This window comes from Python bivittatus, unplaced genomic scaffold (assembly GCF_059951505.1).
Source record: "Python bivittatus isolate LINGU-HERP-01145 unplaced genomic scaffold, Pbiv_v1 ctg000470_np1212, whole genome shotgun sequence".
Lineage (NCBI taxonomy): Eukaryota > Metazoa > Chordata > Lepidosauria > Squamata > Pythonidae > Python > Python bivittatus.
Window position 1 is genome coordinate 2,849,207 of NW_028277065.1, and position 24,830 is coordinate 2,874,036.

Below are 24,830 nucleotides of genomic sequence, written 5' to 3' on the forward strand. Positions count from 1 at the left end.
GATTTCATGGAAAGAGTTTGCATTCCGCTCATTAGAATGTAAGGATTAAAACATGCTGAAATGCCCATACTTGAAGAACCATTTCTAATGTGACAAATATTTTTAACAGTTGTACCAATTCAATTTATTAAACAAGTATAGAAAGATTTACAGAACTAAACTTGGGGATGAATGTGGATATCTTTATTTTCTGAATAACATTCATGGTGACTGAATGTCGTCCTCTAAAATTTAGAAGAATTTGAGGGTCAAGTGAACATACCAGGTGATATAAGGAGAGGAGCCTTGTCTTTCAAGTAGCCTGGTGCTGTTGTAAATCTATCAACTATTTTAAAGCTCAGAGATATAATAAGTTATCAGCCACCTTGTAAATCTATCTGCATTCAGTTTTTCTATTTCTCACAGAAAGCAAACAATTATTCTGCCTTCTGGTTAGCCTTCATCCTATAGTGAATCTGTTGGTAGTGTGGATCTGAAATTTCCTCTGAGCTAGATCTCAGCTATTCCTTTTTAATCCCAGTAGACTGTTGTGTTAAAAATGAGAATATAAAACAAACACCTTCATGCAATAAGAAAACATAATAGATAACCTTAAAATGGTCTCAGCAAGTGGCAGGATTTACTTAATCAGTTCCCAGCTTGGAGGCTCAAAGGGTCTAATTAGGGTTTTTGTTTTTTTGTTTTTTAATGAGAAAGCAAGGAAATTCCAGGACTATAGGCTAGAATGAGAAGTGAGAAAACATCCAGAAAAACAATGGCAAGTTCCTGAGTATAGCAGGTGAATATAATGGAGATTACCACTCAACTACTTGACAGGAACTTCACTCTTATTGTTATTTAAGTGTGTATATTCTTGCACATCCATACTCTATATTCACAATTCTATACTGAATACTTTAGGCCTTTTATCAGTTCTGAATAAGGAAGGCTTTTTTTCTACAGGTTCTGCAGCTCCCTGATGTACCATACAGAACAACCCATGGATAAGAGAGAAGAAAACAATCAAACGGTAGTAAAAGAATTCATCCTCCTGGGATTTGGGAATATTTATGAGTTTCAGATCCTTCTCTTTCTGGTATTTCTAGTGATCTATCTTGTGACCATGTCAGGGAACTTTCTTATTGTTGTCTTAATTGTAGCTGACCAGCGCCTTCACACTCCAATGTACTTATTCCTGATAAATTTGTCTTGCTTAGAATCATGCTACATTTCAACTATTTTTCCCAGAATGCTGGACAGCTTCCTCACTGGAAACCAGTTGATGCCACTAAATTCCTGTTTCACACAGTTATATTTCTTTGGGGGGTTGGCTACAGCGGAATGCTACCTTCTTGCTGCCATGTCTTATGATCGGTATTTAGCAATATGCAAACCATTGTATTATGTTATGATTATGGATAGGAAAACCTGTCTGTGGTTAGCAGGTTGCTCTTGGATCATCGGGTTTCTCGTGAACTCTGTTCCAACCTATTTAATAAAACAGTTAGTATTTTGTGGACCTAATGTAATTGACCATTTCTTCTGTGACTTTACACCACTACTTCAAGTATCCTGTAGCAATACTGTGAAAATTCAGCTCCTGATATTTATTCTGTCAGCTCTGTTTGGATTGCTTCCTTTCCTTTTAATCCTTGTCTCCTACAGCTGCATTGTACAAACCATTTTAAGGATTCCATCCACTGTAGGAAGGAAGAAAACATTTTCTACTTGCTCATCACATCTCACTGTAGTTACACTCTTTTATGGAACTATAGTGATAGTATACGTGTTGCCAAAAAACAGAGCACTTAGAGATCTTAATAAGATCTGCTCTGTGTTTTACACTGTTTTGACTCCCTTGGTAAATCCTTTTGTGTACAGTCTAAGAAATAAAGATATCAAACAAGCTTTGAGAAAAGCTATCAAACATTTTTCTGGTTGACTGTAAGCAACAATCTTTCCTACTTCCTGCTCCTCATACTATCGTTCTTTTTCTTTTAATGGTGTGACAAACATAAAAGTGGTGTATTGTAATGCCATCACAAAGTGATACAACTTCCAGTTTAGTAACAGTATCTACAGCTGAAGATTACAGAATAGCTTTTTCACCAGAACTTGTTTGCTGTCCTTAATTACTGTAGTTAATTAAGTGCTACTGAATTTGGTTTAACTCTTGATGGACAAATGCTGGCCCTCTTGACTTATAGCATTTTCCAGTTATATCTCTGGGGCCACTCATTCATTTTATCCATGACTTTTCCTCCGTTCCCTCAACCTTGCCTGATATACTTCTTTCTAATACCTCATCTACTCACATAACGTTCCCAAAATTTATGAGTTTCCTTGCTGGTAATTGTCTTAAGGGATCAGTCTGATACTTAGTGAACTTAAAATTGGTGATGAAAAGATGTAAAATAGAGAAAGGTATAGTCTCATTTACTTGAGCCCTGCTGATTCATTGACCAAGGGTTTGGGCTTGCTTATTTTTGCAAACAATAATAATAAAATAATAATTCTGTACTAATAATCAAAATATTTTGTGTCCGTAATCCTGAGTGATGATTTACTAAGACCAGTTCCACTTTGCTAGCATTACCACCCCCTCTGTCTCTTGCAAAGCAATTTGAATCCCATCTGGGAACATCTTTACTTCTGTTGAACCCTGAACAGAGAAGATACCGAGAATACAATGAAATTATCAGTGCTCACCACCCCAGCTGACAAAAATAATAATACCCATATAACTTATAGGAAATAACAGAAATTGTAATGAATTTTTTCTTTATTTTTTTCAAGAAATCTATACAATAAAATGAAAAAAAAAAACTCTTTTATTAATAAAGAGTCTAAAACCAAATTTCTATTGTTCCATACATACTTTGCTACAGAGTGGCACTACCATCAAAATAAGATTCTCTAGCTCCAGTTCTCTCTCTTCTGTGAATAAATCATGCAGGGAGAACTTGTAGTTCAGTGGCTCCAGCTACTCCCCTCCCCCCCCCCCATGAAAGCTATTTAAAGGTAAGGAAATCTAATATCTGGTGGAAGACGATGGGTTCATCATAAATTTTTATGCTCATGTGGTGTCTGCATACTCTGTGATGTATTTATCAGATTTTCTACTACATTTATAATCTGTTAGAACATTCAGCAAATTTTGTTACCACTCATTGTGAGATCCTGTTGGATTCTCTGTGGGAATTGGAGGCACTGTCTTGCAGTGATTCTGTTTCTACTTCAGTAGTCAGTTCCATCAGCAGTATGTATACTGTATGTATGGGGAGTGGGGAGAATGGAGGAATGGCTTGGCTGTTGGGTGCTCTAGCATGGGGTGCCCCAGGGCTCAGCTATCTCCTCATTATTATTTAACATTTAAGTAAAACACTATTATTTAACATTTAAATGTTGGAGGAGGTAATCCACTAGTTTGAGGTGACAAATATATCTTTAGCCTGATGATACAGGTAGTGCTCGCTTACCAACCACTTGTTCAAAGTTACAACAGTGCTGAAAAAGGAGACTTATGTCCAGTCCTTGAAGTTGCGGTTATCCCTGTGCCCCCACTGTCAGCAATCACAATTCCAACATTTGGCAACTGACATGTATTTACAATAGTGGCAGCGTCCCAGGGTCACATGATCACCATTTATGACCTTCACAGTTGGCTTCTGACAAGGAAAATCAATGGTAAAGCCAGCAGGATGTTGCAATCCCTGGTCACATGACATTCTGCTTAATGACCTTGTGTGATTCGGTAATGAACGCAGCTGGAAGTACCATTGTAAATTGGGCATGGTCATGTGATATTTCACTTTACAACCGCATCACGTAATGACAGAGTTGTCTGTCCCAATTGTGGTTGGTAAGTGAGGACTACTTGTACTCAAATTTACATTATCATTTCAAGTCTCGTTAACATAAGTTACCATGGTTGCATTTGAGTCAATAAGGTAGGGTGCCAGATAAGTCTTCTTTACAATTTCAGCTAGTAACATATTGCAAGTTGACTATGCAACTCTTGTGGTTTCATAATTCATTGCTTTATTTAAAATATATGAATATAGGTTGTTTTCAACAGTAAGCTAATGAAGAAGGTTTACAGATATTTCATGAAATGCAAGATAAATAGTGAACGCCAAAATAATTACAGGTGGGTAAGAAGAGCAAAATAAAGAAAATATGACAAGATCTAGTTTAATTAAGTTTTCTTATCAAATGATCTTTGCAATTAAGTCCAGGTTTCACAATTATAATATAACACTTTGGAAAAAAGATGCAACAGAGTAATCCTGCCCCAGAGGCTAGGATGCAAAAGATTTCTACAGCAACCATGTATTTCCCTTTGGTGCTTACGTAAGTGGGTACAAAGGAGACCCAAACACTACAGAACACCAACAAGCTGAATGTAATAAATTTGGCCTCATTAAAGCTATCAGGCAGGTTCCTTGCAAAGGAAGCTACAACAAAACTAGCAATGGCTAAGAAGCCCATATAGCTAAGGACACAATAAAACATGGCAACCGATCCTTCATTACACTGAGCTGTGATCTTTGTGCTCTGGGATGTCATGTCCACATCTGGAAAGGGAGGACTTACTGCTAGCCAGACAACACAGAGTCCAAACTGGCCAAGGCAGCAGAGAAGCATAATCGAGTTAACTACTCTTTTCCTCAGCCAGGTTCTCATGTTGGTTCCTGGTTGTATAGCTTTGAAAGCTAAAACTACTGTGATGGTTTTGGCCAATACAGAGGAAATGGCAGCGGAGAAGATGAGGCCAAATATTATTTGTTGGAAAAGGCAGGTCACTCTCCTAGGCTTGCCAATAAAGAGCAAGGCACAGAGGAAACAAAGCAGGAGCAAGAAAAGGAGGGCATAGGTGAGGTCCCGGTTGTTGGCTTTGACAAGTGGAGTATCCCTATATTTAATAAAAATGATCAGTATCAGAACTGTGATGAAAGACATAATGAGAGAAGAGGAAGCTAGCAGAGTTCCCAAAGTTTCAGTATAAGACAGAAAGTCTATAGATTTTGGAATACATTGATCTTGTCCTTGGCTGGAATGCTCATTATCTAGACATTGGTTGCAATATTCTGCATCTAGGAAAAGAGGGAGGAAAGGAGAAAGAGAGAGAGAGAACACAGTATATAAAATCATTTCTCTGTTTCTGTCTCACACAGATATAGACATGGAGGATTGCAAAGAGTATGATTCCAGATTCCTTGTAATTGTTATTTTGTTGAAATTAAATGTACTGCAAATAGTAAATACAATAATATCTCAATTTCAAATCTCAGTTCTGCCATATGCGTTCTAAAATCAGAATTCTAACCAAAAGTGCAAAGTAGGGTTATATGCTAATAGACCTTTCAAAATCTTTAAATGTAACTTTAATACTTCAGAACAATCATTTAAAGAGAGTCAGTAAACTGCAGTGGATAGCTGCTATACTAGGACAGATGAAGATACAGGTTTAAGTCCACCCACAATTACAGAACCAACGTTTTTTGACTACTCATGATCTCTCAGCTTCTCCTATCTCACAGGCTTGCTGCAGTGGGAAAAAATGGAGGGAAGTCTGTGTTGAACTCCTAGAGAAACAGGTAATAGAAATCTAAGGAAAAAAAATAAAGGAAATAAAACAAATAAACCAACACATGTTGTAATGAAGCTAGGGTGTCCCATCTGATCTCTAAGAATCATCCATTCCTTTTGCTCAGTGTGAGAGGTGTCTCTGTATATCTAAGCATGTTTTGCTCTATCCCTAATTGTGAGAACTTTCCATATCTTGTTTCCATAACTACCTGTTGTGTTAGAAATCATGCCTTCAGGGCATGGAAGGCAATCATAGCAGCAAATTGGTTCACCCTCTCGAAGTTGTTTATTGTATCCAGACTGACAATTCTCAGTGCAGGATGAACGGGGTGATGTCTAAACAGAAAAAGTAAACTGTTATCTTTAGTTAAAGAGTCTTCTCATTTTTTTTTATCTCAAACCCAGATTCCAGATAGCTAAAACTCAGATGTACTTATTCATTTATATAGAGCTAATATACCATTTCTCCTTTACTTCATTCCATAGTCCTCTCCCCACACAGTTAATCATTTACACAGTGTTTCATATGACTACTGGAATCATTGCATCATGGATACTTTTCACTTTAAGTTCTGGGAGATTTGTGAGGAAATATGTCTGAGATGTATCATTTTTAGAGTTACATTAAATATATTCAGTCAAAATCTTGGTATACATTGTAATAAGAAAACAAGAACCAAATCATGGCACAACTTCTTCTATGCCATCTTTAGGAGATTGGCAGCATGGATACAATCACCACCTGAGTTATCCAACTGATTTTTCTGATTCATTACCCTCAGAATGAGAAGGTATGGAGGCCTCTTTCAGCATTGCCTCCCCCAACACTTGGATGAATGTCAATGGAGATAAATGTATTAACTGATGATTTACCTGTTGCTTTCACGAGCTACATTTCCAGTTAGTTTCCACAAGGAAACTTATATTGTACCCACACCATTTTTACTTCTCAACAATTCAGTGAGGTTGCTTCAGCTCAGGGACCTTGGCCAGCCAACACAGAGAGCAGTGAGAAGAATCCGTTGCGTATCGGGGCCATTTCAGGAGTATGAATGAAAAGCATATTGCTTAATTATGAAATGCATTATAGCAGACTGACAATAGTCTCTTTTGTATTTATATTTTCTAAATGGCTGGTTGATTCCACACTAGTTCTCTCTTACAGCTCCTATTGGGACCTCATATTGCCCTGTTTGTGGAAGGCATGAAGGGAGGAAGTAGGAAAAAGAAAATGAAAAAGAAAGGGGGGGGGGAGTTTCAGTTTCACCTCTTAGAAAATAACCAAATACATTATTTTCCTGAATTGCACAGCTGCTTTAGAGGAAAAGACACAGCTATTTTAAGAATCTCCTGGAGGAACTACAGAAGCAACTTCACATATTTTGAAGGATCTTTTTTATCTTGAAAAAGATTATCTTGATATTTTGACAAGGAACAAAACTTAGTTTCACAGGCAGAAGGATAGTATTTTCCAGCATTTGTACAGGAAAGACAGCTTATTTTTGCACCCATGTGAAATAATGATAGAATTAAAATTTAGTATTTGAACTAAAAGGAGAACTAAAATGTCTCACCTGATTGAACCAGCTATTCCATACGACTGCATCATCTTTAAGTGTGAAAGCCTGGCTTTTCTGACTCTGTCGCTCCACCCTTCCAACTTTTACCTGAGAAAAAGACTCATTTGGGAAGACGATGCAATTCACAATGTCATAACCATCCATAGATTCTTGGTCCTCATTAAAATATATTTCATCCCCAGCACTATTGTTAAATCCAATGGTTTTTAAAACATGATGAAGCTAGATGAATACAGATTGACTTAGGTTTAACTGAACTATGAAGGATATTTTTTCCATGATCTACAAAATAATATTCTTGCAATTAATGACCAAATGATATAATAATAGTATTACTAATTACAGTAATATAACTGCTCATGTTTCACACACATCATGGAACTATTGTGAGGAATACAGTAGGACAAATATGTCAATATGTGACTTTTTGAAGACTTCAGAAGAAAGACTGACAGCAGATGCAATATGAATAAAAAATGGTGAATCCTTAAGTACATTTTAAAATCCTGATTGTTCTCAAAACTTAATCAAAGTAGACTTTAAAAGGGCATCAAAATAGTCTCAGGTAGTAGATTTGGCAGATACGGAGTTTCTGATGGACTTGACAAAGTCCTCACAGGAACCTCTAGAAAAATAATTTCAGTGTTCAGACTTTAAAGTTATTGTGGTTGCTCCATCAACAACAGACTGATAATTTGAAAGTGTGCATATCTTATCATAAAAGCTGATTTGGGGTAGAGAAAGATTGTTCTGTTTTTTTTTACAAAATTGGATTTATGAAAGAGTTAAAGGAATTATATTACTTAAATTAGACATGAAAACAACAGTCATTTTTTGCTTGGGCTATTATTATTATGGCTCACTAATTAAAAATCAGAGAATTGTAACATTAATTTAGAAGGAGCCTAGAGCATTTGGAAGTAAACATTTAACCAAATTATGCTGAACTCCTTTAAATGATTTTTAAAAAAAAAAAAAGCAAACTTGCCTATTCTGCCCATATTCTCCAAAAATGCACCTATTTCCTATGTTCCTCCTTGGAATACACAAAGATACTGATATCTGAAGATCTTTTTTTGGGGGGGGGGATAATTGAGTCAGTTATCTGGTTTCATAACAACATCTATAAAATGTCGGCATTGGAGAAAATACCTGCCACTGTTGAATATTCAGAAACCTTGACCCATCACGTGTTTCTAGTTGTCTGTGCTTGGAACTATAAGAATGCATTTCATGGTAAGCTTGGGCTACCATATGTACAGAATTGTAGGTACTGTAGCTTTGGCCTGACATGACCCTTTCAAAAACAGCTGCTGGCAAGGACTCCATCTTTCCTTTTCCTCTGCAGCTTATCTGATCTTTCTCAAAGTCCAGATCTTCATTATAGGAGCCCTGTCTAAATGCAAAGTTACAAAATTCCTTGATGAAGATATCACCTTTAGGGTGTAGAGAATCCAGCGAGTGAAGAAAATCTTGGAATCCTGGCACAGTGTTGGTGTGAATTGTGAAAGACAAAGCACCATGGAAAGGTTTCAGAAACCAGAGCCCCCTGGAATTGACAGCAGTGAAATCCCACTGAGCAGTCATGATCAAAACTTTCCTTATGAAAGCTTCTTTTCTGTAATAGACATTGCAATCCATCCATATTGTGAACATGAGGAGGTCCCGGGAATCCCCACTTACAACTACCACATTGGCGCTGGTTTGAGAGTATGCATTCTCAATTTTATCTAATTCAGTTTTAATTTCTGTTGGAGAGGCAGTTTTTGATGCCAAAGCCTGAGTGAATGACACACAAATATCATGTTTTGGGAGCAATGTGACCAGGAAGCTCAAAAACATTTCTCCCCCATTATTATCTGGTGCCATTATGCCTATCCACTTCCACGAGAAATGAAGAAGTAACTGAATTATTCCTTGGAATTGTAATGATTCACTAGGGATCATCCGATAGAAGAATGGGAACTGGATTTTATCACTCAGCACAGGTTCAAAAGAACCATAACTGATCTAGAGGAAAAGATAGGAGTAAGCTGAGTCATAGTGAAATTTCTATCTGCTGTCTTCACTGGAAGCAAAGACTCTCAGCCTGAGAAATCTGCTTTTTTTTTTTTTTTAAATGGCTGAATTTAGGAATTAACTTGCTTATGAAATTACAACACGTTATATAATACCATGGATTACCTTCTCTGCATGAACGCCATAGCAATTAAAAAATTAGATCTAAATATATAGATAAGCTAGTAAGGAAAATCCATGCCTTACGGGGTAGCAAAAGCATATCAGCTATTACAATCTAGAACCAAACCAATTTTTTCAGAACAAAGAAAGAAAATATTGTACTAGCTTTTTTTCACTAAGTTTTGAGAAAGACTTTCTGAGAAATTGGAGAAAGAAAACTATTTCACAGATGTTTTTTCCTTTTTTTTTTTTTTTAATTCTGTGAGGTGGTTAGGGAAATTCCTCCAAATGTTTTTGTCTCAGAGGTTTTATCGAGGATGAAAATGAGGCTGTGAATAATTTTTATAGAGAAAGTAAAATAAAATCAGTATAACTGCTTCTGCAATTTGTTACGTACAACCAGAACAAATAATGTAGAAAAAGTAATTACCCATGGATGGATTTGTGAAAATACTCATACTAATCAAAATGGTCTAAAATGCCTTAACTTGCTCTGGAGAAGTTCTAGAAACTATTTGGTTAGAATTCTCTATCTAGTCATCCTTCGCTGACAGTTATTCTCTGTATATGAGTAAATACACTTCTAGCTTTCATTCTAATTTTACATGAAATAACATTTGAAAACTGCCATAGGAATGCTATTTCACGGACTTTTGACACTGTCACTAATGCTATAAGCAAGTTATTGAAAGGTTCTCCCCCCCTCCCACACAAAGCCATAAACAAAATGTTGCAATAGACAATAAGCTTATGAATTTTTCTTCTATCATCATTGCACTATCCATAGGGAGAGATTAAACATAAATTAAATACATCTCCATTTGTAAAATAAAAGTATTAACTTTTGATCACTGACATAGCTATATGCAAAGGACACATTATGCGACATGTTGTCACAATAAAAATAAAAATCCATTGAATTGTGCATAGGCAAGATTATGGACATTATTAAAGCCAATCAAAACACCAGTAGAAATCAATTACCCTTGATAATGATAGTCTTTAATATCCCTGAAATAATTGTTATACATTTGCACCTGTTTCTTATATCTTTGTGAGGTTTACATTATTGTAAGCATCAGATTATGTTATTTGCAGCCAAAGGCTAGAAGTCCAAATGAGCAAAATTAAGAGAATATGTAAGAAGAAAACACTGCTAATCTAACTATAATTTCATGTAGCATCAGTTGTCAGCTGAATATCCACAGAAGGTGACACAACTTATCTCTCAGAAGATTCATACCTGTGGTATCTTGTAGATGCCTATAATATTTGAAATTTGGATGGAATTTTCAGAGCCAAGTCCCCCAACAATGGCCAAAAGCTGCTCTTGTGTGTCACATCTATAATTATAGCTTCCTCTTTTTCGTGTTGTAAGCAGCTGTAATGTATACAAATAATTCAGAATTCCCATGTAATAGTTGTCCACTAGGCGGAAACCCAGAGTGATATTTGATAGAAGCCTAGGATTTTTGTTGATCTCATTAACAGCAAACACAGCAGCCAAGATATGCTGATAATTCTTTGGTTGCATCCTGAAAGTTGAATTGTACGAAGATCTTAAATATTATTGAAAGTAATATTTTTATTAATAAGAAACTGAAAAAATTTTTTCCTGAGGTGGTACAATTCCTCAGTGACAATCAGTTTATCTTGATTTGGCTTCAGGTAGGAAAACTTTTTGAGCACGCACAACATCTATGTTTTCATTATCACTGAGTTATTCCAGGCTCTGGAAATATAAAGGCTGGAATGTTGGTATTAAAGATCTCACTTCAGTAAATACACTATATCTCTGTCACTTTACTCTGATTATTATCAGACATTAATCTTGTGACCTAAACCAAGATCCTCAAAGCTTCAAAATGAGAGTCCTGTTCAACCAATTTGAAGACTAAACTCTTCTTTCATCATAGAGGTTTTATGCTAAATTGGCTGAAGTTTGCTCAGTTTAGCCTGAATCAAAAGATTGCTTTTTCCTGAATTCATATGTTAGAGCAGAAAGTCCGGTTTGGAAAAATGTCATGCTTATGAAAATGATTGTGAATTGAGATTATGTACTTGTGACAAACTCTAATTCTTTAAAATGACTTTCTGGGAGGGAAAACTTTCATATTTTACAAAGGAAAAAAAAATGATAATAATCCTTACCTCTGTCTAATCAAATTAAACAACAAAGGAGGTTTTTCAAAAGTTCCCACACCAAAAAAAGCAGAATGCATAGAAAAAATCCCAGCAAAAATATAGTCCCCCATCAAATAATATTCAGGGAGGATCATACGGTGATTGTCTGCATCATAACTAATTGCCAGATGCCTGGAGATAGTATCAGATGGTAAAAGTACCAAAAGAAAGAGAAGCACATTCATTATTTGAACACGCAAGGTATGTTAACCAGTTATAGTTAATATCCAAGAGATTTAATCTGGAAGGAATGCTGTATTACTGTTGAGATGTTTGGCAGCATTTTTACTTTCACATATCATTTTTTTAAGCAGTAGCATTGTTCAGTAGAAGCAATATTTAATTCAATTGTCATCCTATGCAAACCAGTCTGATCTCCATAAAGCCATCTGACAAATATCAGACATACAACAGTCTTCTCTTCCATTGCTTTAGTCCTAATTGTGAATCTCTTAGGTTATATACAAAAGCGAAATAGTTATTGTGGTGAATCCACATAATTCAACAAATCTGATTTGCAAGCAATGTTTGTTCATCTACAGGGACATAGCAAACATTTAAATAAATCACTGTGATTTCAATAATTGTAGGGGTCCAAATGGCAATGCATAATTAGAGTGCCAGATGTACTGACTTCATGGGGGAAGGGGGAGAGTTTTCATTACTTTCTATCAGGAAAAGTAGAGAGGTACTACAGGGCAGATCCAGATGACACCACAGATTCATTACTGCAATATAGCATACTTGGGGTTTGTATAGTTTAAGAGTTTCCAGAACCTTGAACTAGTGATGCTGGCAGATTGCCTACTAACTAGTGCAGGATACCAGAATCAACAGAACTACATTAGTTGGCACTTGATGTATAAGAACCACATACGGCAATAAATTAACTTATATACGCTAAACAAAATAATTGTCTTACTAGCTGAAGGACTGAGTTACTCATTAGGAAAACAACTAGCAATTGGATCAATAGAAAACACCATCTTAAACATGTCCCAACTCTCAGAGGACCACTGCTAGCCTTGCCGGAGAACTTTTTTCCTGCATAATTCTCAAGCTATGGGATGCAGTTCGTGGAAGTTAGACCTCATTTCTAATGTTTTTGCCTCCACAAAAAACAAAAGAAAACCCTTTTATCATGCATGCTTAAAACTTCCATCAATCTATCAATTCTATCAAACATTACCATAAAACAGTATTGTACCTTTCTAATTAAAGAACACTAGCCAAACAAAGCAGATTCCAAGTTGCCCAAGGGATTAAAGAAACACAATAGAAATATGTTCTCAACTATTGAATTAATTATTAATTATAAATGGCAGCTCAAAATGACAATTAAAAACACTACATATATCTTCTACGAGGGATGGAGTATTCTGTTTTGTAATAATTTTGTCTCCTGAATTGTTAAAAACCATACCTTTAGGATGGGAGGTAGATTCATAGTGGCAAATAGGTTCTCTTTCCATAGTCATCCATGGTATTCAAAATTACAACTTTTAGCACATGCAGATTGGGTCTGCATCTAGAATTTAAAAAGGGAATACCTATGTTTCATTAGTGATTTTTTTCTAAATTTCTCCACTTCCCAGTATCTCTCAGGACTAAGGAGTACTGAGTAGCATTTTCTCTATAATGGGAATAGTTTGTGGAGGAGGAACAAGAAGAAAACAGAATCATTCATCTAACATTCAACGAAGGCCATAGTGAGGAGATGATGTGGTGACTAAAAATCTAACGGTAGGCATGTTAGGAATTTCAGGAAGGAGATCAAACCCCATTGAGACAGCAGAATATCAATTACAGTGGAGCCATCTAAGAATGTCTCTGGTTCCCAAAGACACTCAGGCCTGATGACACAACCAGGTCTTAAGGGACCTCCTAAACGAAAGCAGGGAAGGGGCACACCTAACTTCAGGGAGGAGAAAGTCCACAAAGAGGGAACCACGGCAAAGAAGGTCTGCCTCCAGGGACCCACCAAATTCAAGTCCTCAGCCAATGGAATGCGTAACCTGTCTTCCCTGCCAGTTCTAATGGGATGGGCTGGTGTGATTGGGGAGAGGCAGGTAACCTGGCCTCATGCAATGAAGCACTTTAAAGGTCAAAACCAGCACCTTGAATTGGACCCAGTAGCAAACTGGCAGCCAGTGCAACTTGGAAAGCAGAGGTGTAACGTGTGCTCTTCTAGGAGAGAACTACCCACATTGCCGCATTCTGCACCAGTTGAAATTTCTGGATATTCTTCAAGGGCAGCCCCATGTAGAGCACATTACAGTAGTCCAATCTGAAGGTGACAGGGAATGAATGACTGTGAACAGACCCTCCCAATCCAAGAAAAGGAATATGGTAGTCCTTTGGGTTTGAAGAAGAAATGTTGCTGTGTGGTTCATCTGTGGACTCGGTGGTGGCTCTGAAGTCCCAGTCTGGAAGCACAGAGTATAGTGCAATGGGGGCACTGGATGTCCATTGTTGTAGTAACTGTGAGTATTATTCTGTGATGCCACTCATCGTTTTCTATCAGTTTTTGGTGGCGCTTGTCTTCAAAGCCTGTGGAAGCTTCATAGCACAGGGCTCACCAGTGGGTTTTATCAGCAGCCACAGCTTCTAGTTCCCTTGTCTGGGTGTCACAGTGGCATAGGGTTTCTTTATAGTGCTTGCATGGTCAACCTCGAGGTCTCTTTCCAGATTCCAGTATACTATAGAGCAACTGGTGAGGCAAATGGTGGTCATACATTATGATGACATGTCCCACCAACCGCATCTGGCCTCTGATAATCAGGGACTCAATGTTAGTGGGCTCTGTACTATCCCAGACCTCCAGGTTGGAGACATACTCTTACCAAAGAATGCTGAGAATGGAGCAGAGAGCGCACATGTCAAAGTTCTCTACTTGTTTGATGCACCTTCAGTACAGAGTCCAGGACTCACATCCATGTAGGAGAGAAGGATAGCCACAACTCTGTAGACTTTCAGCTTTGTGGAGATATGGGTGTTGTGTGGATTAAGCACCTGGCATGCAGCCACCCCAGTGCCTGGCTGTGCTTGATGATCCAGGAGTCCATTTCTTTGTCTAATGAACCATTGCATGAGATGAATATTCCAAAATATTTGAAGCTGTTTACATTTGTCAGCTGGGTGTCATCAGCAGTGATTTTTGGTTCCACAGGGTTGGTATTTGGCATGGGCTGGTAAAATACTTCAGTCTTGTTCATGCTGATAGTCAGGCCGACAACCATAGCATAATGCATAATATACCATAGTAGATGTTTATTATATAAACCAAACAGCTAATGTGGTGTAGGGGTTAAGATACTGGATCAGGACAGGAATAACCCATATTCTAGTCCTCTCTTATGCACCAAAGGTGGCTGGGTGACTTGGGCTATTCATTCTTTCCCAGTCCTAGACAGGAAAGTTGAAAAACATTCATGGAATGCTCCTAAATAAATAAGTACTTGCATGCCTATTAACAGTTATGTTACATTGTTTTAATTGAAGATTGCATTGTTCTTATTATTGGCTCTTAAATTTATCAGCTTGAATATAGGTCAGTGACTATAATAAATTGAATGAATGTATTGTTCAAATTGTTCTGTTATCTACATAAAGATATGGTTCAAACATACCTGCCAGTTCCTAACTGTTATGATACTAAATGATGAAATATAGCATGACATCTCCTTGCAGGTTTGCCCCTTCATATTTGTATTGCAACATTGCAAGCAAGTCAGAAGCAAAGTTTATGTCGCAATGTTTCATTGTACATTTCAGCACTTCCCTCACCCCACTCTGTGGATACATTTGTATGTATGTATGTGTGTGTTTAAAAAATAGTTTCATAAGAGCACATATAAAAATCCATACTTGCAAATCAACAGTGGCTATATTCTTCCAGTGCTGTATAATAATGGGGGGGGGGGGGGGAGCTCACCCAGCAAGAAATGTCCATAATTCTAGGTGAATCAATTAATTCTAAATACTTGGGATATTGCTTAGAAGAATATGTGCCTGATAAAACCAAAATGTTCCCCCTTTTCCTTCCTCCTGTAGATATCAACCAAAAAAGAAGGAAGGAAGGAAGGAAGGAAGGAAGGAAGGAAGGAAGGAAGGAAGGAAGGAAGGAAGGAAGGAAGGAAGGAAGGAAGGGAGGGAGGGAGGGAGGGAGGGAGAGAGAGAGAGAGAAAAGAAAAAGAAAGAAAGAAAGGAAAGAAAGAAAGAAAGAAAGAAAGAAAGAAAGAAAGAAAGAAAGAAAGAAAGAAAGAAAGAAAGAAAGAAAGAAAGAAAGAAAGAAAGAAAGAAAGAAAGAAAGTCCTTTCATTCACAGAGGAAGCGTTCTGTAATCAAAGTAATGAATTTTAGTTCAAGGCATAGAGTCATGTATGTAAGACAATTACACCAACAAGATACTCAGGCTATATTGAGCAGTTAAAGATGTTCATGAGATACATAATCACAGATTATTTTTCCTTGGAGTCCTGCACGTCATGGAGGGGCAACCTTCTCCCACATCAATCTGTTACAATGAAGATCTGATGCAAATCTCTCCCTAGGCTCACAAGTTTTTAGACTTTTTGAGATAGAATGAAGCATAGTGTTTTGCTCAAATAGGTCACCAACCACACTTAGTTGTTGTTAAATTCTCCCTCACCAGTAAATTTCCCCTGAGTACAAGTAATAGCAAGTGTATTAACCATAATGCCAAGGAAACTGGAACAAAATTTATAAATGAAAATCATGTCCAAAATCTGTTTGGATCTATATTTCAAATGTTATGAAAGCTTTTCAGGAGGAAAGAAAGATGAACATAACTGGACATTAAAGATAACATGGTGATGTGCAATTCTCAAATTTCAACTATTTATAATAGATGAGGTGTTTTTTGATTTGCTTTGTTTTTACTTGAGAAGTGCTCTGCATTAAATAAACAAAACAGTATTTTAATCACAATTTGTTGTTAATTTGATCTAGCAAAACCAATGTAATAAAACCAACTCTATGGGTGAATAACAGAAGAAACTGAATGGTGATTCTTGAAATTAAGGTTGAAATATTTCCCTGTATAAATAAGTCATGACTACACTGATGAAGGTATGTTACATTTTACTTTTTTTCTTGCAAAATTCTATGGTTATAAACAAATTAAGTGTGCATAATGGAATTCTTTCAGACACAGATGGTAGAAACAAGTATCTGTGAAAGTCAAGATTGAAATGTTCAAAGACAGTGCCAGAAAGAACGTAGGGTTTTTTTGCTTTAATTTTGGAAATCCAATACTAATTTTGTCAGGTTAAAATAGCTGAATTAAATATATATATAGGCTACATCTTACATAGGCTACATCTTACTCTAAAGGACCAATTTTTCTTCTTCTTCCATATTTCATACATATATTATTTTGTATACATTTATTTTATCTTCTCTCTAAGGAAAATAAGTCATTAAATTTATTTTTTTTAATGAAACTTCCAACATTTGCTGGATGTCTAAGAAAGAAATTTCTTAGATATGTTCTTTAGAATATATTTAGAATAAATATAGCTTTTTTCTGCACCATATGCAGTGGGCTTAATGCAAACACACTTCTTATCAATTCATAAAAGCAAAAGAGAGGGAGGGAGGGAGGGAGGGAGGGAGGGAGGGATATAGAGAGAATTGGCAACAGAACATTTGAGGAAAGAGAAGTCAGGCTTCTGAGGGTTTATCTTTTTCTTTCATTATCGCATATTTTGATATCAAAGACAAAATATCAATATTATTTCTCACATTGTTTTTCTCAGGGGCAGTTATCTGAAACTACAGAATTAAAAAATCAGACATACATCAATGAATTCATTCTGCTTGGATTTGGAAACCAAAAAACCCTACAGATTCCTCTCTTCCTCTTGTTCCTCCTCATCTACATGGGGACCATGACTGGGAATTTACTCATTATTCTACTAGTTGCCCTGGATCAACACCTCCACACCCCAATGTATTTTTTCCTTGGGAACCTTTCATGCTTGGAGAGCTGCTGCAGCTCTAACATCTTACCACGAATAATATCCAGCTTTCTTACTGGAAGCAACATGATTTCACTCAGGGCTTGCGTTGCACAACATTATTTGTTTGGTTCTTTGGGAGCTGTGGAATGTTACCTGCTTTCTGCAATGTCTTTTGATCGCTATTTAGCGATATGCAAACCACTCCATTATGTCACCATGATGAATGGCAAAATGTGTTTCAGACTGATCACCTTCTCTTGGATTAGTGGTTTTCTAGCAAGCACTGTTACACTGATTATCATATCCAAGTTAGTTTTCTGTAATAATAGAATTGATCATTTCTTTTGTGACACTTTCCCACTTATAGAATCACTTTGTGGGGACACTTATGCTTTAAAACTCTTTCTTTATGTTTTAAGCTCAATATTTACGTTTCCACCATCTATATTAACTCTAACCTCTTATACTTTCATCATTGTAGCCATAGTGAGAATGCCTTCTACTATAGGGAAACAGAAGGCATTTTCTACCTGTTCTTCTCATCTCTTGGTAGTCACTATTTTTTATGGTACACTGATGAGTATTTATGTGGTACCAAACGCCAATAAACTGAATGGGCTTCATAAAGTCCTCTCTCTCTTTTATACTATCTTGACTCCCATGCTCAATCCTATTATATATAGCCTGAGAAATAAAGAGGTGAAGGATGCCTTCAAAAAATGTATGTCATTCCTCTTTCTTTAAATTCATGGAAAAATCAGATATCAAAAGAGTTGAATGTGTTATTTTCATGTAAATGTTTTCAAGAGGAGTTTGTCATTCTATAATTATGACATCCTTTCTAAAGAAACTTTGTAAAGATAAATTATTAATTTTTGTGTATCCAAAATGATTTTTAACTAGGATTCATTTTATAAACTGTGCAAGCATTTAACTGCAATTTGTAACATGTTGAAATAGATTCAGAACTCTTGGCTTTAGGATTACTAAAACAGGAAGTCTGTGTTTTGGTTCTTTTTCTTTTTTTACCCAACAATATTCTTACTAGTCTTCCTTAGAGAGAGGGAGAAGTAAAGTTAGAAATAGATAGAGAAAATTTAGTGAGATATATAAGATATAATATAAGAGAAGTTTAAAGAAGACAAACTGTTGTGCAGTTCACCTTTGGACACAGAGGTGGTTCTGCAGTCCCAGTCTGGAAGTGCAGAATCTAGTGTGATGGGGGCACTGGAAGTCCGTTGTTGTAGTCACTGTGGGTATTATTCTTTGACACTGCTCCAGTTTTCTATCAGTTTTTGGTGGCACCTGTCTTCAAAGCCTATAGAGGCTTCATAGCACAGGGCTCACCAGTGGGTTCTGTCAGCAGCCACAGCTTCTAGTTCCCTTGACTGGATGTCACAGTGGCACAGGGTTTCTTTCCCAGCATCTTTGTAGTGCTTGCATGGTCAACCTCAAGGTCTCTTCCCAGACTCCAGTACTCTATAGAGCAACTGGCGAGGCAAATGGTGGTCATACATTATGATGACATGTCCCACCAACCACATCTGGGCTCTGATAATCAGGGACTCAATGTTAGTGGACTCTGCACTATCCCAGACCTCCAGGTTGGAGACATAGTCTTACCAAAGAATGCTGAGAATGGAGCAGAGAGCGCACATGTCAAATTTCTCTACTTGTTTGATGCGCCTTCAGTACAGAGTCCAGGACTCACAACCATGTAGAAGAGAAGGATAACCACAACTCTGCAGACTTTCAGCTTTGTGGAGATATGGATGTTGTGTTGATTAAGCACTCTAGTATGCAGCCACCCAAGTACCTGGCTGGCCTTGCTGATCCAGGAATCAATTTCTTTTTCCAATTAACCATTGCATGAGATGAATATTCCCAAATATTTGAAGCTGTTTACATTTGTCAGCTGGGTTTCATCAACAGTGATTTCTGGTTCTTGTAATGAATTTAAGCCTTATATATATATAAATCTATATAATCATATAGCCATAGAACAGCCATGTTTATCCTATTCATGAACTTTAATAGGAAACTCACGTTGCTGGTATGTAAGAATGTTGGAATGTATGCCAGACCTGGCACAAATGAATTCTCAACACTGATAGGGCTGGAACGCTGGTGGGTGTAAGGAATAAACTGAAACATCATGAATTTCTGAGATAACGGGATGAGAGGCACCATTCTACAAGTTGCCTTACCTAACTGAACAGACATGAAACGTTCCTGATATGTAACGTACCTGGATGATGAATTGGATGAATTCTAAGTAAACAAGTTGGGTATAAAAGAAAGGATGGAAACCATGCCCATTTGGAAGTGCGAGACGACTCTTGTTGGAGCAGGGGATGTCCTGAGTCTGATTCCCAGCCCACTCTAGCACAGCCTGATCAACTGTGTTGAGAGTGTATGTAAGTATTTTGTGTGAATGAGTAGCCTTGTTGGGCAGAAATATTTACAGCAACTTGGGTAGCCTAGTAGGGCAGAATTGTTTATTGATATACTGTTGTTAGCCTAGGTGGGCACTTACATTTATTGATAGTCTTTAATGAGCATATATTTTATTGTAATAAATATTAAAGGAATTAGAGAAATTGTATGTATTAATCAACTTTGATTAAACACTGATTAAACACTTGCTTTATTCTCTGTCCAAATAACACAAGAATAAAAAGAACTAATTTTAACCCCAATTTGGAGTGGATTCAGTTAATCATTTTGTAACATTCTACAGGGTTTGCATTTGGCAAAGGCTGGTAAAATATGTCAGTATTGTTCAAGCTGATAGTCAGGCTGACAACCATAGCATAATGCATAATATGCCATAGTAGATGTTTATTATATAAACCAAACAGCTAGTGTGGTGTAGGGGTTAAGATACTGGATCAGGACAGGGATACCCCATATTCTAGTCCTCTCTTATGCCCCAAAGGTGGCTGGATGACTTGGGCCATCCATTCTCTCTCAACTGTAGACTAGAAAGTTGAAAAACATTCATGGAATACTCCTAAATAAATGACTTCTTCGATGCCTATGAACAGTTACATCACCTTGATTTAATTGAAGATTGCATTGTTCTTAGAATTGGCTCTTAAATTTATGAACTGGAGTATGGGTCAGTGACCATAATAAAAGTGAATGAATGTGTGGTTCTAATTATTCTGTTACCTACATAAATCAAATACACTATTCAAACATAAATGCCAATTGCTAACTGTTATGATACTAAATGGTGAAATATACCATGACATCTCAATGCAAATTTGCCACTTCATAATCACATTGCAGTGTTGCAACCAAGTCAGAGGCAAAGTGTATACTGCAATGTTTCATTGTACATTTCAGCACTTCCCTCATCCCACTCTGTGGATACATTTGTGTGTGTGTGTGTGTGTGTGTGTCTTTAAGATGTAATTTCATAAGTGCACATGTCAAAATCCATAGTTGCAAATCAGATGTGGTTATATACTTTGAGTGCTGTGTATGAATTTGGGGAGGCCCTCTGCCCTGCAAGAAATGTCCATAATTCTAGGTGAATTAAACAATTCTAAATACTTGGGATATTGCTAGTGCCTGTCTAAACAAAAACAAAAACAAAATGTCCTCCCTTTTCCTTCCTCCTGTAGATATCTAACAGAAGAAGAAGAAGAAGAAGAAGAAGAAGAAGAAGAAGAAGAAGAAGAAGAAGAAGAAGAAGAAGAAGAAGAAGAAGAAGAAGAAGAAGAAGAAGAAGAAGAAGAAGAAGAAGAAGAAGAAGAAGAAGAAGAACTTTTGTTCAAGGAGGAAGCGCTCTGTATTCAGAGTAATGCATTTTACTTCAAGGCATAGAGACATCTCTGTAAGGCCATTACAACAAACAATATATTAAGTTGAAGATGTTCATGAGATACATAATCACATATTTCTTTCCTTGAAGTCCTGCACCTCATGGAGGACCAACCTTCTCCCTCATCAATCTGTGAGTGTGAAGAGCAGGTGCAAATCTCTCCCTCGGCTCACAAGTTTTTAGACTTTTTGAGATAGAATGAAGCATAGTGTTTTGCTCAAATAGGTCACCAATTGCAGTTAGTTGTTAATTGCTCCCACTCCAGTAATTTTCCCCTGAGTACAAGTAGTAGCAAATGCATTAACTATAATGGTAAGGAAACTGGAGCAAGAGTTATAAATGAAAATTATATCCAAAACGTATCTGTTTGGATCTATATTTCCAAATATTATGAAAGCTATTCAGGAGGAAAGAAAGATGAACATAATTGGACATTAAAGATAACATGGTAATGCACAATTCTCAAATTTCAAATATTGATAATGGGTGAGGTGTTTTTTGATTTGCTTTGTTTTTACTTGAGAAGTGCTCTGCATTAAATAAAACACTATTTTAATTGCAATTTATTGTTAATTTGGTCTAGCAAAACCAATGTAATAAAACGAAATGTAGGGGTGAGTAACAGAAGAAATTGATTGGTAATTCTTGAAATTAAGGATGAAATATTTCCCTATAGAAATAAGTCATGACCACACTGATGAAGGTATGTTACATTTTACTATTTTCTTACAAAATTCTATGGTTAAAAAATTTAAGTGTGCATAATTGATTTCTTTCAGACACAATTAGTGGAAACAATTATATGTGAAACTTAAGATTGAAATGGTCAAGGTCAGTTCCAGAAAGACAGTAGGGTCATTTTGCTGTAATTTTGGAAACCCAGTACTAATTTTATGAGGCTGAAAGTAATTGGAATAATAATATTTTTTTTAAAAAAAACCCACATAGGCTACATCTTAATCTAAAGAACCAATATTTCTTCTCCTTTGATATTTCATACATATATCATTTAGTATTCATTTATTTTATCTTCTCTCTAAGGAAAATAAGAAGTCATTAAATAAAAAAATATATATATTATGAAATTTCCAACATTTCACCTGCTTCTTGTGCATGCTTATAGCCTGCAGAAATGGGAAAAATATTAAAAATGACCTTATGAGAGAGAGAGAGAGAGTGAGAGAGAGAGAGAGAGAGAGAGAGATAGGCAGGCAGGCAGGCAGGCAGGCAGGCAGGCAGGCAGGCAGGGAGATTGATCTAATTTGCTGGATGTCTAAGAAAGGAATTTCTTAGTTATCTTATTTATAACAAATATAGCTTTTTTTTCCTCCACCATCTGCATTGGGATTATATACATTCCCCACCCCCCAGCTCGTAAAAGCAAAAAAAAAGAAAAGAAAAAAGAATTGGAAACATTCAACATTATAAATGTATCAATCGCAGAAATAGAACATTTGAGGAAGGAGAAATCAGGCTAAGGGAGGTTTATATTTTTCTTTCATTATCACATACTTTGATATCAAAGACAAAAATATCAATATGAGTTCCCACATTGCTTTTTTCTCAGGGGCAGTTATTTGAAACTACAGAATTAAATAATCAGACATTTATCAATGAATTCATTCTGCTTGGATTTGGAAACCACAAAATCCTACAGATTCCTCTCTTCCTGCTCTTCTTCCTCATCTACATGGGGACCATGGCTGGGAACCTACTAATCATTCTACTGGTTGTCCTTGATCAACACCTCCACACCCCCATGTATCTTTTCCTCGGGAGCCTTTCATGCTTGGAGGCCTGCTGCAGCTCAAATATCTTACCACGTATGTTATCCAGCTTTATTACTGGAAGCAACGTGATTTCATTCAAGGCCTGCTTTGTACAACATTATTTGTTTGGTTCTTTGGGAGCTGTGGAATGTTACCTGTTATCTGCAATGTCCTATGATCGCTATTTAGCTATATGCAAACCGCTCCATTATGTCACCATGATGAATGGCAGAAGGTGTTTCAGGCTGATTGCCAGCTCTTGGATGAGTGGTTTTCTGGCAACTGCAGTAACCCAGTTTATCATGTCTCAGTCACCTTTATGTGATAATAAAATTGATCATTTTTTTTGTGATACTTTCCCCATTATAGAATTATTTTGTGGTGACACTTATGCCTTCAAACTATTCCTGTATGTTTTATGTTCTATATTTACATTTCCACCATCTATATTAACTCTAACCTCTTACATTTTCATCATTGTATCCATAATGAGAATGCCTTCTACTACAGGGAAACAGAAAGCATTTTCTACCTGTTCTTCTCACCTCTTGGTAGTCACTAGTTTTTATGGCACCCTGATGAGTATCTATGTGGTACCAAATGCCAATAATCTGAATGGGCTTCGTAAAGTCCTCTCTCTCTTTTATACTATCTTGACTCCCATGCTCAATCCTATTATATACAGCCTGAGAAACAAAGAGGTGAAAGATGCTTTGAGAAGGTTGTGTTATTTTTTGTTCAGATTCAGATATATGTAAAAAAAAAAAAAAAAAAAAAAAGACATGGGAGCAGATGTATTTTTTTCCTGTTTTATAATATGAAATTCAACTGTTGAAATGCTATACTTTTTAAATGTTTGTTCTGATTGTTATGATAGGAATGCATGCATTAAATTACTGTTCACTTAAAATAATCTCTGTAAATTTGTGGAAAAAAATAAATGTTTAATTTTTTGCACATTGAAAATGTTACATGGATTATTGTGGGCTAGCTTATATGGAATAATCATAAAGAATGCACTTGGTATTTTAACTTTATGATTATCTTTCAAATGTAGTTGACTAGTATGGCTTTACCAAACATCAAAACGAGTCTGGCAGCAACTTTTATCATGAAGGATAATATTTTGTGGACTGCAGCTCACCATTATATTCAAAATCTTCTTTTGTTTAATAATACTGATTAGTTGGAAATACACAGAGACACACATGCATGCACACCCACACATATCCACACACACACATATATGACTCCGTTGGATTTTGGGCTACTATGGACTAAAACATTTTTCCTCCTGAAATATATACAATGATGTCTGTGTGCGTGTGCATGTGTGTGTGTCTTTGTATGTGTGGCTCGAGTCATTGCTGCCTCCTGGCAACTGCCTGGACAAGTCCCTGCAGCTTTTTTGGCACAATTTCAGAAGTGGTTTACCACTGCCTCCTTCCTAGGTCTGAGAGAGAATGACTGGCCCAAGCTCACCCAGCTAGCTTTGTGCCTAAGGTGGGACTACAAATAATGGTCTCCTGTTTTCTAGCCTGATGCGTTAACCGCTACACCAACTAGGTTCTCACAGTAATATTGGTTAGGTAATTTATTTCTTAATAATTGTGCTCTGAGTTTTTTACATAATGAATTTCTTCCTTGGTGAATGTTGGATATATCTACAGAAATGAAGCAAGTTTTTAATAAAAAACAACAACTGTAAAATGTTTTACATTTTTAAATG

The 24,830-nt window shown here is 36.6% G+C and overlaps 4 protein-coding genes across 4 annotated transcripts; 3 read left to right on the forward strand and 1 right to left on the reverse strand.

Annotated features, from left to right (window-relative positions):
- The first annotated feature begins 979 nt into the window (after window positions 1-979).
- Window positions 980-5,453, forward strand: LOC107326576 (olfactory receptor 11L1-like). The gene is made up of 2 exons (XM_015890832.3): window positions 980-1,908; window positions 5,372-5,453. The coding sequence occupies exons 1-2, from the start codon at window positions 980-982 to the stop codon at window positions 5,451-5,453; spliced, it is 1,011 nt and encodes a 336-aa protein (XP_015746318.3).
- A 265-nt stretch (window positions 5,454-5,718) lies between these two features.
- On the reverse strand, window positions 5,719-10,866 carry LOC103055259 (vomeronasal type-2 receptor 26-like). Its single transcript, XM_007442983.2, has 4 exons — window positions 10,576-10,866; window positions 8,304-9,161; window positions 7,146-7,373; window positions 5,719-5,907 (listed from the first exon to the last, which is right to left on the reverse strand). Exons 1-4 carry the CDS (start codon window positions 10,864-10,866, stop codon window positions 5,719-5,721), a joined length of 1,566 nt encoding a protein of 521 aa, XP_007443045.2.
- A 5,723-nt stretch (window positions 10,867-16,589) lies between these two features.
- LOC148215618 (olfactory receptor 6C4-like) lies at window positions 16,590-18,244 on the forward strand. The gene is made up of 2 exons (XM_088143089.1): window positions 16,590-16,607; window positions 17,297-18,244. Exons 1-2 carry the CDS (start codon window positions 16,590-16,592, stop codon window positions 18,242-18,244), a joined length of 966 nt encoding a protein of 321 aa, XP_087999215.1.
- A 3,773-nt stretch (window positions 18,245-22,017) lies between these two features.
- On the forward strand, window positions 22,018-23,859 carry LOC148215619 (olfactory receptor 8G50-like). Its single transcript, XM_088143090.1, has 2 exons — window positions 22,018-22,035; window positions 22,900-23,859. The coding sequence occupies exons 1-2, from the start codon at window positions 22,018-22,020 to the stop codon at window positions 23,857-23,859; spliced, it is 978 nt and encodes a 325-aa protein (XP_087999216.1).
- The last annotated feature ends 971 nt before the right edge of the window (window positions 23,860-24,830 follow it).

Bases quoted from the DNA above. Each gene is read 5' to 3' on its own strand.
- LOC107326576 (XM_015890832.3), top strand. From the start codon at position 980: ATGGATAAGAGAGAAGAAAACAATCAAACGGTAGTAAAAGAATTCATC. The intron at 1,909-5,371 runs TTTTTCTGGTTG...TGTAACTTTAAT, and splicing joins TTGAGAAAAGCTATCAAACA to ACTTCAGAACAATCATTTAA.
- LOC103055259 (XM_007442983.2), bottom strand. From the start codon at position 10,866: ATGCAACCAAAGAATTATCAGCATATCTTGGCTGCTGTGTTTGCTGTT. The intron at 9,162-10,575 runs GTATGAATCTTC...CTTTTCCTCTAG, and splicing joins GCATCTACAAGATACCACAG to ATCAGTTATGGTTCTTTTGA. The intron at 5,908-7,145 runs GTGAGACATTTT...TTTTCTGTTTAG, and splicing joins GGAATAGCTGGTTCAATCAG to ACATCACCCCGTTCATCCTG.